Source organism: Lissotriton vulgaris, chromosome 7 (assembly GCF_964263255.1).
Source record: "Lissotriton vulgaris chromosome 7, aLisVul1.2, whole genome shotgun sequence".
NCBI classification, from domain to species: domain Eukaryota; kingdom Metazoa; phylum Chordata; class Amphibia; order Caudata; family Salamandridae; genus Lissotriton; species Lissotriton vulgaris.
Window position 1 is genome coordinate 1700265976 of NC_141695.1, and position 15131 is coordinate 1700281106.

The 15131-nt window shown below is 44.6% G+C and overlaps 1 protein-coding gene across 6 annotated transcripts in view; it reads right to left on the reverse strand.

Annotated features, from left to right (window-relative positions):
- DIDO1 (death inducer-obliterator 1) overlaps positions 1 to 15131 on the reverse strand; it is a 286601-nt gene that overhangs the window by 260510 nt on the left and 10960 nt on the right. For 3 of the 6 annotated variants that reach the window (XM_086932835.1, XM_086932834.1, XM_086932833.1), the window contains exon 2: positions 3804 to 3988. The exons of the other annotated variants lie outside the window; for them this stretch is intronic. In XM_086932835.1, coding sequence (XP_086788961.1) covers positions 3804 to 3971 — 168 coding nt within the window. In that variant the 5' untranslated portion in view covers positions 3972 to 3988. The remainder of the gene's footprint in view (positions 1 to 3803; positions 3989 to 15131) is intronic. 6 annotated transcript variants of the gene reach the window in all.

Here is a 15131-nt window from a genome sequence, read left to right on the forward strand (position 1 = left end):
AGAAGGTACAACCACTAGCATTCCAGTGTTCCTGAATGACTTGGTGTTGCAGGCATCAACCAAAACGTTTACCTAAGCCCCAACAGATCTTTGCCTGCGCCCCCAACATAACCTTTATCTTGGTCCCTCCACATTCCCTTGCTTTGCCTACCAAGAGACCCGTGGTGCCCAAAATGTCCTACGGGTGTCCCACAGAGGCAATGCTGTAACCCCTGAACGACCTTAGATGAGCACCGCCCACCCATACAGAGTGCAATGTAGCTCAAATCAACGCCTCATATTTAATGTGTCGAACCTTGTCATTGCCTCCCAAAAGCCTGTTTCCTTAACCCCAAAAATCTCCATCTCGCGATTTCTCTTTTGCTCTCGCGCTCTCTCTACCTTACCCTAAGTCTCTGCTCCCTCACCCTGTGTAAACAGAACACTGGACCCTGTAGGGTCCTCCACCCCCAACAACTCATAACTTACTCACCTGGTGTGAGGGGAAGTTGGTGATGTGCCTCTACTTCCAGTAGTGGTTGTATTTTCATGGTTGGCGGTTTGTGGGTCAGCCCACTCCCCTGAGAACTCTGTGGGAGACCTGTACAGTACAATGGCAGCTGGCACCACTCCTACTTCTATTTAGCGAGCTGGGCACCCTTTGTGAAGCTTGGCTGCAAGCTGAAGTTAGATGCACTCCTGTGTACTCTCAGCTCTTTTGCCTAGTGGCAGATTATTGAAATTGATAATCTAATGAGTTTTGATTTCAATTGATGATTAAGTTTATACCAGACTCCCCCTCGCTTCCACCCCCCCTTGCCCCCAGTATTATCAAAGCCAAGAGAATAACCCGAGTCGCTGCAGCTGCCTGCCTCTTTGTTCTGTTTTAGCAAGATGTGCCGGGCTGAAAAGGGCTGGGAGCGGATTCTGCAGAGATGGGGCCAGAGCACTTTCATTAACTTCAATCATGAGAGTAATGTGGAACTTGTTCAGCCATTACAGTGGGCTCCGCCAGATAAGGGGGGCAGTTCCTGGTTGCAACTCTGATGCAGGACCATACTTTACACCCTATGCTCCCACCCCCTTACTACATCTATAGATCATCTATGTTCATATCCAAGCAATTCAGCGGTAACATTTTTATACATAGACATTTTAAAGCAGCAAACAGGCCCAGAAGGCGTTGGAACGATGTGCATGAGTTGGAATACTTTGTGATTAGGCAAGTTTGGCAGAATGGTAATTAATTTAAAAGTCTAATCTAAAACATAGTGATGGCAAATTACCACCCAGCGCAATTACATGTTTTACCGAATACAAATTTGCACCTGGTAACATCTTTCACTTTTGAGCACACATTTGGAACATATCTGTAAGATGTCTGCAGAAAATGACCAATGGTGGTGTCAATTGGTGCACTAAGGGCCCATTAATTCTGGGACTTGACTGTTATTTCCTATTCTAGCCCAAAAACGTATGATGGGTGTTTACTGGGGTTTCGGTACTGTCTCAATGCGGTACCACTGGACTGTTACTACCACCCCATTTTATCAGTCTTCTTATAATGTGGATTATGGGTGGTGCCCCGCTGGAATTGAATCTATGGCGATTTTTGCACGATTATGGATTTGGCGCATTTGCCACATAATCCATCACCTGCTGCATAATTCGAAAATGTTAACAAAAAGATTGTTTCAAGCTCAAACAGATCAAGTTACAAAAAAAGCAGCGACTCTTGTTGCTGTGCAGGGGATGGCAGTTCGCAGAAGTTGACAGTTTCATATGCCTTTCAGTTGCATATTGCTGTATTTGGGTGTTCAACTAGTACTAATACGGTGAAGCCTTTGTCCATTGTTAACGTGCAAAATAATGAACTGATACTATCGCAAATGTGCCGCACCATGCCGAATAATTAGCATTTTCGTTCTGCGTCAGTTATCCCTGCCGATTAACTTGGTCCTCCCATGTCGCATTATTCCAGTTGCCCCGTCCATAGGGATGTCGTCATGTAACCACATCTACACACGGATCACTTAGGCCTCAAATCACACCTGGGCCCCCAGCCCAGTACCACGCTTCGGCGGTTCCTGTTGTGCGGGTACCTTTACTCCACACACATGAACACAGGCAAACTTGAGTTGGAAAGTGGAGGTAGTCTCGGGAGCCGGGCTGCCCGCTCATCCTCTGCTGTTCTCTCTGCTAGATGTCAGCAGCTGATAAGTGGCGGGACCTGATCCCCAGTCTGATAACGCTTGCCAAGCCCGATAAGCGACGCTTATCTCTCCCCGGCAGGCCAGCGCTGGATTCCCTTACAATAATAAACACTGCCGATGACAACGCACAGGGCTCCCAACAATCTGTCCCACCGCTAATGTGATTAAAGCTGGCGCTCTTTTTTCTTCTTTGGTGGGATGGGTAGTAGGGTCAGGGCCGGGAGGGGCTGCTTACATTTGCACTTTTTTGCACATGAAAGCACTCAGAAAAATGTCACCGGGTGTGAGAAAAAATATTCTCTCGTCTTTCTCAGCAGCCCTGGCTGACTGCCATTTTTTCAGATTCTTATCAACATTTCTGTTACTTTATTTTCAACAAATCTGTATGAGAAAAACAAACTGAAGCTGAACCATACTGCAGATATTTTCGAACTATATTAGATTGTGGCAGATACAGCTTGCTGGACTCTTTCTTGTTCAGTAGACAGTTGTTTTTCACGTCTCGGCAGTTTTTGTCTTTGTGACACTTGGTGGTGAAAGGAGGCTTTTGTGTGGAACAAGATTGCATATCTATTTTTTAATAAGTAAATCTGTGACGCCTGGTGTAGTCTCCATTTTCAAAGACTTAGCCCAAGGCAATGTTTATAGCTACCAAGAGGTTTCTGCTTGAGGGAAAAAAAAAACCCACGAGCACCATCTGTTCTAAATTAACGCCAACGTGATAATTGGAAACGGATGGCATTAATGCTCGCTCATGAAGACCCTTGGCCATGGAACACAAACAAGGCGGGACAATCGCCTACTTTGAAAGAATTGCGTGCCGAGTTAAAAAAAAAAAAAAAAAAAAAGACGCTAGCACAGGCCAATTAAAAAAAAAAAGCACACAAGCGTCTGTTCACAGCTCAAGAGCCCATACTAAATGCTTTGCAGCGCATGCGCTGGCTCAGGCGAGACCTAAAAAAGGGAGGAAGACAGAGCTTGTGGAAATTAGGAATGAGACCCAAAACGTTCCATTACTCAACTTCTCATGAATGTTTATTACATTGTTTTTTTGTTGAGATGCTGCAGGGAATCTGTTCTTCGAGGTCTCAAATGCCATTTTTCAACTTTAAAACAATTGCATTATCTTTTTTAATAGGAAAAATGTCACCCAACAGAGCAGACTTCATTCCTGCGACACAGCAGTAGTTCCAAGATTTGAAGGTGGAACTCAATGTTTTGAAGACTACAAGACTGAGGAAACAAACATTTCCAAGATCTTATTGAACCCTCTGACTTTTAAGCACACCTATTGTTACAGATAGGCTGTATCTACTAAGGACCTATTGTATTCTAACATGAAAAAGCATTCTGAAATTAAAATATTTGTAAAATATCAGCCCCAACTTTTTAAACGTTTTGGATCAAGCAAAACTAGAAGTGACTCAAGTTTTGATGAGTCAAACATACTTTCACAGCTGAATGAAAGGCAAAATGTTGCAGGATGAAAGTCACACTAGCCTTTGTTACATGAAAACACAAATGCATTTATGAAGCCATCACCTATTAAATGTTACAATATCTGAAGCCATGTTAAAAATCCCTAGAACTTAACACAATAAAAGTATGTACCTGCACTATTTGGCACTGGACTTCACTGCCTGAAATAATGCTCAGGTCCCAGGAATCAGAGGCTGGTGGCTGTTCAGATTCATTTTTTAAAGGCTTTCCTTCTGCGATGTTGCTGTGCAATAATCTGTCAAGCTCTCTGTTCAGAATGTCCAAGTCATCACACATCATGCAATTCTATAACAAATCTGCCAGAAGGAAGAGCGAGAATCAGGTAATTGCTACCCGCAAGACTGTTAAACATGCTACATTAAGGGCGGTATTGTGCAACCACCCAAACATCTTACTGTCTCTCCACATTAATCCCAATAAGATCGCTTTTAGAGGTTATTAAAACTGCGGTGGTGTATGGTGGTTAGGTACACGTTTAGGCTCAAAGAAACCCACATTACGTAAAAAATAATTTTCTGAAGCCTGGCAGCCACCTTAATCACTCCTTTTGCAGCAGAGTGCACCACCATAACTACCATGACAAGCTTCAGCTTGAAAAGTAACTACAAAATGCAGGCAAAGGCACCCATGAAACACGGTGAGAGCAGGACAGTAAACCAATGAAAGTGACCCATAAGTCAAAGTGTTATGATTTCTTTATTACAATCAAATATCAAATTGTGTTGTCCTTTTCAACTTTGTTGGGTGCAGTGATCAAGCAACATATATCATACATACATATACACACTGCATATTTGTTATCGATTTCCGACGATGGTACATGCCTTCAGTTTCATAGTTGGGATGTATAAAACATGGACTTAACTTATCATATTTTTATAAACAGGGGTGTGAAACTCCTATAGCTCGACGCCCAGAACATATTGTTTCATGTATTATTCATGTTTATTTTGTCCTTGAGACAAGTAGGCCCAACCCCCAACCCCTTCAGCACAAACCTTTTGGCTGCCGGATTACCGTCCCACATTAAGGACCAGGAAAGGGCATCATCTGCAATTACGATACTAGTTGTATCCTTATGTTAATGCTTTTAAAACTTGTAGCTATGGCTCATTATTATAAAGCATTTATCAGGGTGAGCGCTCTATGGAAATGTTATGCGTTCAGACTGCAATACGGACCGTGATAGCAGTATAAAAATGTGTACACACGCTTGCAAAGTTTAACAATATGAAGCAATGAAAATAATGCTTCCAGGATGTGCTCGGATTAGATGCAAATATATGCAAATGCCTGAAAGCAAGATTGAGGATGCTTTGCTTTCAAAATAATATGTTCATTTTAAAAAAATGCAACTCGGCAAAAAACGTTTTGGTAAACTACTTTGAAACTTTTGGTACCATTTCTTAGAAGCATCATATAGTAAAATGTGTTAATGCATGCTAGTATTTCCCAACAAGCACTGGCGTTGCCAATAGGTCTCGCATTAGGAAAGTTTGAGCTATTGGTATTGTAAATGACACATTTTTTTATTTATGTGTTGGTTTTGAAAATAGCGAAATTAATAGCTTTGTCATTTACAAAGACAATACTTTTAACTTTCGCAAATGTGACACCTATAGCATTTGTAATGCAATATGTGTTATATTTACGTGACTTGGATGTATTGATATAACGAATAACCCTTGATTTTAATTTTTTTAATTAATAAAAGTTATTGTAATTTATAATGGCAATAGATTAAAGTTTTGTAAATAACTTTTGTGAAGATTATGTTCAGTGTATTTTATTGTGACGAAAATCCAAGAACAGAAGTGAAATATTAACATCTTTATGTGACATTTGTAATAAAGCTTGAAACATTGAGAGAACATATTTGAACCAGTTGTTGTTGAATGGTTGCACAGATGCTGTGGTGGCGCTGAGTGATGTGGTGGTGCCCCTTGGTGGTGCTGAGTGATGCTGTGGTGATGCGATAGTTACATGCCACATAATTACACTGCACTCAATGCAACATACACTCCAAATACCACTCAGTGCCACTTAGTTACATGCCACATAATTACACTCTAAGTGGCACTGAGTGGTATTTGAAGTGTATGTTGCATTGAGTGCAGTGTAATTATGTGGCATGTAATTATGTGGCACTGAGTGGTATTTGGAGTGTATGTTGCGTTGAGCGAAGTGTAATTATGTGGCACTGAGTGGTATTTACAGTGTATGTTGCGTTGAGCGCAGTGTAATTATGTAGCATATAATTATGAGGCACTGAGTGGTATTGTTTGGAGTGTATGTTGCATCGAGTGTATGTAATTATGTAGCATATAATTATGTGGTATTGTGTGGAGTGTGTGTTGCATTCAGTAGTGTAATTATGTGCCGTGTAATTATGTGGCACTGAGTTGTTTTTGGAGTGTATGTTGCATTGAGTGCAGTGTAATTATGTGGCGTGTAACTATGTGGCACTGAGTGGTATTTGGAGTGTATGTTGAATTGAATGCAGTGTAACTATTTGGCACTGAGTGGTATTTGGAGTGTATGTTGCGTTGAGCGCAGTGTCATTATGTGGCGTGTAATTATGTGGCCCGGAGTGGTATTTGGAGTGTATGTTGCGTTGAGCACAGTGTAAATATGTGGCATATATGTGGCACTGAGTGGTATTTGGAGTGTATGTTGCGTTGAGCGCAGTGTAACTATGTGGCGTGTATTTATGTGGCGTGTAATTATGTGGCACTGAGTGGTATTTGGAGTGTATGTTGCGTTGAGCGCAGTGTCATTTTGTAGCATATAGTTATTTGGCACCGAGTAGTATTGTGTGGAGTGTATGTTGTATTCAGTAGAGTGTAATTGTGCGGCGTGTAATTATGTGGCACTGAGTGGTATTGTTTGGAGTGTATGTTGCATTGAGTGCAGTGTAATTATGTAGCATATAATTATGTGGCACTGAGTGGTATTTGGAGTGTATGTCCCGTTGAGCGCAGTGTAATTATGTGGCGTGTAATTATGTAGCAATAGAATAATAATATAGACTTCAATCAGTACTATATGATTTCAGCGCCCAGCCGGACGTGAGTTTATTTAAGGAATGGTATAAAATCTTGTTGATCCAAGAAGGACCAAAGTCAGCGGTGAGATAGGGTACAGTCCTGTACCTATCCCAAAAGGTTAGAAAAAACAGAACAAGGCATAGGATAGAAGATGGAAGGAGGTTTTTCAGGCAGGAAACAATTTTTGAGCCAAGGGGTGACTTGCAAATACAATAGAAAATTCTCAACAAATTCACCCTACAGTGTAAACAATTACAAGTATACATATTATATCATATGTTACACTGCATAGCGCGTCGACGTTTCGATCCCTAAAGGCTCATGATAAACTGGGACCATCATCAGGACAGTTTTACAAATAATACCTGCATTACAATGCGAAAGCCTGTAAAAAAGAGGGGGGAAAATAGAAACAGGTTTTGAGGCATACGCCTAGAACATGGAATCATACACAAGAGTGAATATTACGTCAAGGCAACGGTGCAGGTTTTAAAACAGGCCACTCTCACATTTTAACTCGCTGATCTATAGCTAGTGTGGTGGTGATATTTATAAGAATTTTAACAATAGGTTGGAGTGAGACTAACGGCTCAGTGGAATCCAAAAATTGTGACATTCACGACCGTGTTGCTCAAGTCTAAAGTGAAAAAAACGGCGCTGTGACATGAACAAACAATGGTGGTTCATGGTGGCGCTGTGTCCGAAAGGATCGGGAAGATTGATTTCACGGTGCGTGTTTTGTGGTGAGTGTGCAGTGAGATGGTGAAAAATGTGAGGAAGTTCCGGGGCAAGAAGGTCAGGCATTACCTTTTTGGAATATTTTCGAGCCCAGAGTATTCGGGAAATTGGCTTGCGACTTTTAAAAAGATATTAGTGCCTTGATGCGGTTTGGTAAGGAAGGGGAAATTGACGTTAATAAACCAGCCATCAGTAGGAATTAGGGCTTTGAGGGGTGTGATTAAGTGAGCTTACCTTGCGTTGCTGCATGGGGTCGGGGGTGTTTCTACCGGTCGAGAAAGTTCACAGCCGGTGCAAGAAACAGGATGCTATGGGGTGAGTGATTCATATTGTAAGCATAACAAACGGGGTGGGTGTCTAGCAAGTATTAGGGGTGGGAGTGAAGGCTTACCTAGCGCTACTGGAATGTAGACGCATTCAGTTCAAGGATTGTTGATTAAGCCGGAGGGGGGATGGGTCCTGCCGGTTCGGTAGTCCGGTTGCTGCATGGTAAAACAATAATTACCATTAGCGCGTCTTATGGGGCGGGGGGGCTGTTGCGATTGGCGGGAATGGCGAGGCTTACCTGGCTAAGTGAGAAGTAGCCGTGCAGGATGGGATTTGGATCCAGAACACGCCGTGTTGAGGGAGAGGGTGGCTCCCACGAGAATCCTGGGGAATTATAAGTTAAACGGGGGTTAGGGGGAGGCTCCCTTTTAGTTGGAATCCTCTGTTAGGCTAGCTAACCGCAATTCGCTTACCTGGTTGCTGGATCTGTGCAACGGCGGGATGGGGTGAAGCGCAATGGACTTCTACCCCTTTCCTGGCAGCGCGAGTCCGCTGTACTGCAAGGACTCGTGGGCTGTGCTTAAGGGCCAGTGGGGGTGGAAATAGAAGATGGACCAATTCCCAGCTGCTATCAGATGAGGTCTGTTGACGGACGGATTGCCTCCTGTTACTACCCCTTATGAGTAGCAGGTGTGGAGAGTAACGTGTAGCAGAGCAACAGGCCAGAGGTTGGGGAGAATAACTTTTGAAAAATCTAAAGAAAGCCATGGACGAAGAAGCACTGGGCAGGAGGAACGAGCAACAGAGAGCAGGTCTGGAAGAGTGGAATAAAATGCAGCACACGAAGAGAGAGCAAATGGGGCGAGGGGAGCAACATGGAGCTCTTAAGGCGAGGGGTGCAGGACTTTAGTGGAAAGAAAGCTGCACACATGCCCTCGTGCTTAACGAACATGAAAAATTCCCTAAACATGAAACATTAAAGCACCTTTTTTTTAAACTGTATTTAATTGTTTTTTTATTAATATATTTATTTAATGGCAGCATCTTCTTTACAGAGCCGTCTAAACAGCAGCCCGGGCTGCACTGACCCATGGAACTTCAGGAAAGCTGAGCGTCACTATGGAGGGTAGACAGCCCATGATGTAAACTGTCGGCAATGGAAAACAAGCTACCTTTGAAGGACAGGCATCGGTGGGAGGAGGGCTGATTCTGCGGAGCGCATGAAGTGGCTGGAGTGAAATGTCTTGCTTTGGGGGAGGGCTAGGGGGAGTGGGGCACGTATGAAGAAGCGGATCTCAAAGGCAGGGTGGGAGGGAACGAGCATATGGGGTGGGAGCGATAACGAAAGTAAGAGGGGGCAGATCTGACAGCCAAATGTGGATTTGTATTATCCAATATTAAAGGGCAGTCCTTTCCCGGTGTCCAAGGAGGCAAAGAGCTTTTAGATACGGTTCATTTTTTTTAATGGATTGCGATTTCTGGTAAGTTAACTGGACAGTCCTTAGGGCGTTATGTTCTCGGGCCTCTGAGATGTGTGTTATTTTTTCCAGTCCTTTTTTTTCCAGTCCTTTTTTGTTGTCTTCTATATCTCTCTAACAGTATAGGAAAACCATATACAGCGTTCTTCTGTGGCCAAAACTCAGAAAAAACATTGATTGTGATAGTGATTATATAAATAGTTAGTATTTATTTTTAGGTCTCGCCTGTCGATGCGCATGCGCATCGAGCAAGGCGAGAGTATTGCGAGTTATCCACTCTTTATCTACACTGCAAGGAATCGTGGCGATTCCTTGCAGTGCCCGTGACTTTTAAGGTCAATGCGCATGCGCATTAAGCTTATGCGCATTGACCTTAAAAGTCACGGGCGCGTGCATGTCCGTCTTTGTTTACCCGCTCCGCCCCCTCCCGCCGTGTCGCCTTGCCTACTCTCTTCCACAGCCTCCCCCAGCTCTGCCCCCTCACTACTTGATTGCACGGCCGCTAGGCCGTGCCTCCCCTACTCTCCTCCCCTCTCCTCCTCTCCTCCCCTGCCTGCCTGCCGCTAGGCCGTGCCTCACCTACTCTCCTCCCCCCTCCTCCTCCTACTCTCCTCCCCTGCCTGCCTGCCGTGTCGCACCTCTCCCCTCTCCGCCCCCTCCCCTGCCCGCCGTGTTACGGTGAAAGGCTTGTTTCCGTTTGTCTCTCTCCTTTCAGGTATTCCCTTCCTGTATTCTTTTTCCTCGTTTTTTAGGCGATGCACGGTGCTAGGAGTAGATTGTCACATCCTGTGGATCGCCTCGCCCCCGGACATCATGGGCCAGCCTTGCTCTGCACAAATGTTTCCCAGCACCAGTCCCAGCATCTCTCAGCAGCTCCGCTCTTCCTGCACTGCTAGAACGCAGAGTCTCCCACCACTGAGGGTAAGACAAGGAAGCGATCCCTGAAGACTGCGTCCAAGGGCCTCCAAGGCAGCCTGCCCCCAGCCATTTGGTTTCCGCACTGGTCTCTGCTCACAGAGGGGGTGCAGCTTCCAGGGCAGAAGGATCTGTGGCTTCCGCGTTGTCCTAACATGAGTGGCATCCAACACGACGAGGCCCCGGTCGCCGTACCCACCTCAGAGTCTACGTGCAGCCTCACGGAAGCGAAATCACCACCGATGGTCGGTTCCGCCTCACCTCAGACCCTGGTCTTTGCAGACTGATCCAATCTGCTCCAGGGGACAGCAGGGCCAGGCTTGAATATGCCACTTTTTCGTTTGAGTTTTGACTTTCACTATATATTTAAAATAATCATACTTTTAAAGATATAACCGTAATTTTGACTGAAGTCTAAATTGATTATCAGGCTACGAATCCAGGTCATCCTTCAGTCTCACAGATTGCTTGGTATGTTATTAATCACAGTGATAAACCTTCTACTGCATGCCCTGAGCAGGTTTGAAATGTTCGCTATAGCCCACTAATGAGCTATTGCTTGTGGCCTAGGTTTCTTGGAAGCAGATTATATAATTATATATGATATGTGGTTCAGTGCTTCTGAAGTTAAGGTGATTCTTGTAATACCCCTCACCCTCACTCACCCTCCCTCACCCTCAACCCCTCACCCTCAAACCCTCCCTCGCCCTCAACCCCTCACTCACCCTCACTCTCACTCATCCTCACTCACCCTCAACCCCTCACCCTCACTCACCCTCCCTCACCCTCAACCCCTCACCCTCAACCCCTCACTCACCCTCACTCAGCCTCAACTACTCCCCCTCACTCACCCAAAACCCCTCACCCTCACCCTCACTCACCCTCAACCCCTCACCCTCACCCTCACTCACCCTCAACCCCTCAAACTCACCCTCACTCACCCTCAACCCCTCACCCACCCTCACTCACCCTGACCATCACTCACCCTCAACCCCTCACCCACCCTCACTCACCCTGACCATCACTCACCCTCAACCCCTCACTCACCCTCAACCCCTCACCCTCAACCCCTCACTCATCCTCACTCACCCTCAACCCCTCACCCTCACTCACCCTCAACCCCTCACCCTCAACCCCTCACCCTCAACCTCAACCCCTCGCCCTCAACCCCTCACTCACCCTCACTCTCACTCACCCTCACTCTCACTCACCCTCACTCAGCCTCAACTACTCCCCCTCACCCTCACTCACCCAAAACCCCTCACCCTCACCCCCTCAAACTCACCCTCACTCACCCTCAACCCCTCACCCACCCTCACCCCGACCATCACTCACCCTCAACCCCTCACTCACCCTCAACCCCTCACTCACCCTCAACCCCTCACCCTCACCCTCACTCACCCTCACCCTCAACCCCTCACTCTCACTCATCCTCACTCACCCTCACCCTCAACCCCTCACTCACCCTCACTCTCACTCATCCTCACTCACCCTCAACCCCTCACCCTCACTCACCCTCACCCCCTCACTCACCCTCACTCTCACTCATCCTCACTCACCCTCAACCCCTCACCCTCACTCACCCTCAACCCCTCACTCACCCTCTCACCCTCAACCCCTCAACATCAACCCCTCACCCTCACTCACCCTCACCCACCCTCACCCACCCTCACCCACCCTCACCCACACTCACCCACACTCACCCACCCTCACCCACACTCACCCTCACTCACCCTCACTCTCACTCACCCTCAACCCCTCACCCTCAACCCCTCACTCACCCTCACCCACCCTCACCCTCACTCACCCTCAACCCCTCACCCTCACACAGTGCAATAGGTCTCGGAGCATTTGAGTTAGAGCTTTTAGAAATGTTTATGGCTTTTTTTTTAATTCTTTAGCATTGGCTACAGGAAACAAAAATGCTAAAGATTTACAAAAAAACCCATAAACAATTCTAAAAGCACTAACTCTAATGCTGCGAGACCTATTGCATTTCCAATGCTTGTTTAAATAAATGTCCAAGTTAGCATCTTATTCGGAGTTTCATTCACCAAGAGGACTTAGAAGGATCCCATATCTTCATACATAATGCTGATCACGTAAAATCATTTATTATCCATATCACAATGCATTTCAGAGATACCAGACTCCCTCTTCTTTGGGTTTACATGATGTATAGACATGCGAGTTATCAATATATTTATACATTGATAGAGTGCAGTAACTACATTGTGTTTTTTGTGAATTCTTAAAAATAAAAAGTAGCAAGTAATGAAAAGAACACGTGAGCGGAGAGGAAGAGTTGGAAAGAACAAGTTGTGAATGAAAGAAGGGACAGAGGAGGAAAGGTGGGAGGAAGCACGGCCTGGGGGAAGCTGGCTGGGGAGGGGGAGGAGAAATCAAAGTATGGCTGTGTGCGGGGAGAGAGAGGGGAGGTGCTGGAGCTGGGGAACAGACGGCCGTGAAAGTTTATGGCCCAAAAGCGCGTGCCTGTGGCCACGTGAAATCTGAAGAAAACCGCACCAAAAAACCCTTGGTTTGACGAGTATTTTGAGCACTTGAATTCTCACCATTTTCCATTCCTTCGGAATGGAAAAGGCGAGAACTAAAAATACTCATAATGGAAATTCAGTGTAAACAGTTTCAACGAAACTATAAGAAATGTGAAAATAAACAAGCACTGACAAAACCTATCAGTATGCCATTGGTGGTCAGTCCTTAGGTTTTGTCAATGCTTGCCTTGTTTGACGTGGTTTTTGTCCAACTTTATTGTTGTGGGAGCTGCCGAGCCCTCATTATTATAATAAACATAGGCAAAAGCAAAAAAAAACAGTAGTTCATGGCAGTTAACAAAACTACTTTGTGTGCTGAAATGCTCCTTCTGAAAGAACCAAATGTGTAAGTCACAGTAAAGACAGCCGGTAGATAAGAGATAGAATTTTAATAAAAAACAAAGGGTCTTTGATAACGCAACACCTAAACAGGAGCCCAATTCTTCTAGAAAGTCACAAAAGTGCACCTATGGTACATGTCCTTGCATTAGTGCAGATTTACTGCTTTAATGAATTCACAAGAAAATACATAAGTAGTTTAAGAAATTGTACCCGCAGAAAATATCTGCAAACTAAGTTTTAGCACAAGCAAATTTGCATGTGTAGATTTGCTCATGCAAAGGTCTGTGGAGCAGTAACTGATCCACTTTCCCAACAACCACTTTTTCACCAGCACTGGATGAAGTTTTACTTCTGCCCTTGTCAGGAGTAAATTTCCAGCCTTTCTCTGTATTGGAAAAGATCAGAGATGAGTTGATGAAAACCCATAAAATATACAAGTTAGTAGGTTAGAAGGGCATTCTAATCATAGGGAACTATTGCTTACTCAGCCCCAGGATGTAGAAAGGTGGCAAAATAGGGGAATGTCTAGTATTTAAACCCTACTAGGGTATGAGCTCTGGCACAATTAAAGAGGTTATTATCAGAGCCCTTTCATAATGAGATTGCTGCCGTAATTTGCTGCCGTACTACATGGCATCAAATGGACAAGTGGATTTTGTTATGGGACAAGGCAATTTATAAAGCAAACTGTCCCATGGACAAGCAGATATTTTGTTAAATTCCACACCCCAGATCAATCCTTAAGAAGGGGAGGTCTTAACATAACAAATTTCAAAACTTTTCAAACAGCCTGCATAGCAAAACAAGGTTTGTACTGGCTAACTCCGAAGAGTGACTACACCCCGGCCTGGCTCTCTCTAGAGCGGAGACTGCTAGAGGGAATGGAACCCGTAGCCCTGCTCACGGCAACGAAACACCCTGCAATCAAACAAAACCCAATCCTAAGGAACACAAGACTGGCCCTACTAAGAATAGATAAGCTACTAGACACCAGCATCGGACACACCCAACTAGAGTCCCTTTGGCACAACCCTAGAATAAAGTACAGGAACAACACACTAGATATGCACACATAGTACCGACACGGCATAACAACAGTAGGCCAGCTACAGCACAAAGGAACTCAAACATCCTTCGACACACTCAGAGCAATACAATTTCCCTGTCTTTTCTCATCTCCCATGTACATCCTCTGCACCATGTAAATATAATTTTCCAATAAAAAATTACTGAAATAAAAAAGGGCTAATTTCACGTGATTATTAACTTTACAAGCAGTACTGTTGCGCCCACATCGCCAGTAAACCAAGCAATGAACAATAAAGGACATGGCTGTAATTTAGTCTATCTTTATTACTGCTAAGTGACCATGCCAGGTATAACCCCTCCCCCCGCAAGATAAAACACTGACAAAGTAATAAAGCACAACCTGCACACATAAACTGTAAAAGCAGCCACTAAGACGCAGCCAGTAGGATACCCACGTAAACACATTGTGTGCTTACATTCTCATAGCAGCAACCAGGAGAGGGACTAGTTCACTAACCAGCAAGAGAAGTTGCAAAATGATACAAGCACTGACAATAGAGGGAGAGGGGTTGTGCTACAATGGTATTCGTGAGTGTTGCACACAAAAAGGCCTCATTAGGAAAAGCAAAATATAGGTCATTGTAATACATAAAATTAGCTTAAACTGAACTATTCCAAGGTACTTTGTGTGATGCAATATAAGGCCTTAGAGGAAGGTATGATGTTGGTTATACCTGATGAAAGCAGACACTGTAAAGTTCAGAATTGATCAGCTCAGAGACATAGCACCAATTACAAGTTGGTGATTTCTGCATAAACATCTACAAATCCTGTCATCAACCAGGAATTTCCCCTACTAAATTTCAGGGACGCAATCTTTGACAAGGAAAAAAAACACTTGTAACTGTGTTGAGAGGTAAGAGGGTATAAATGCTATTTAGCTGATTGGATACAAGACTAGAGGGACAATACAGCCAGTATTAGAACAAAAAACAGAAGTCAAGAAACTAGTTTAAGTGGACAAGGACACTCCAAAGGCATTATTAGCAAATTAGAAAAGCTCTCTTT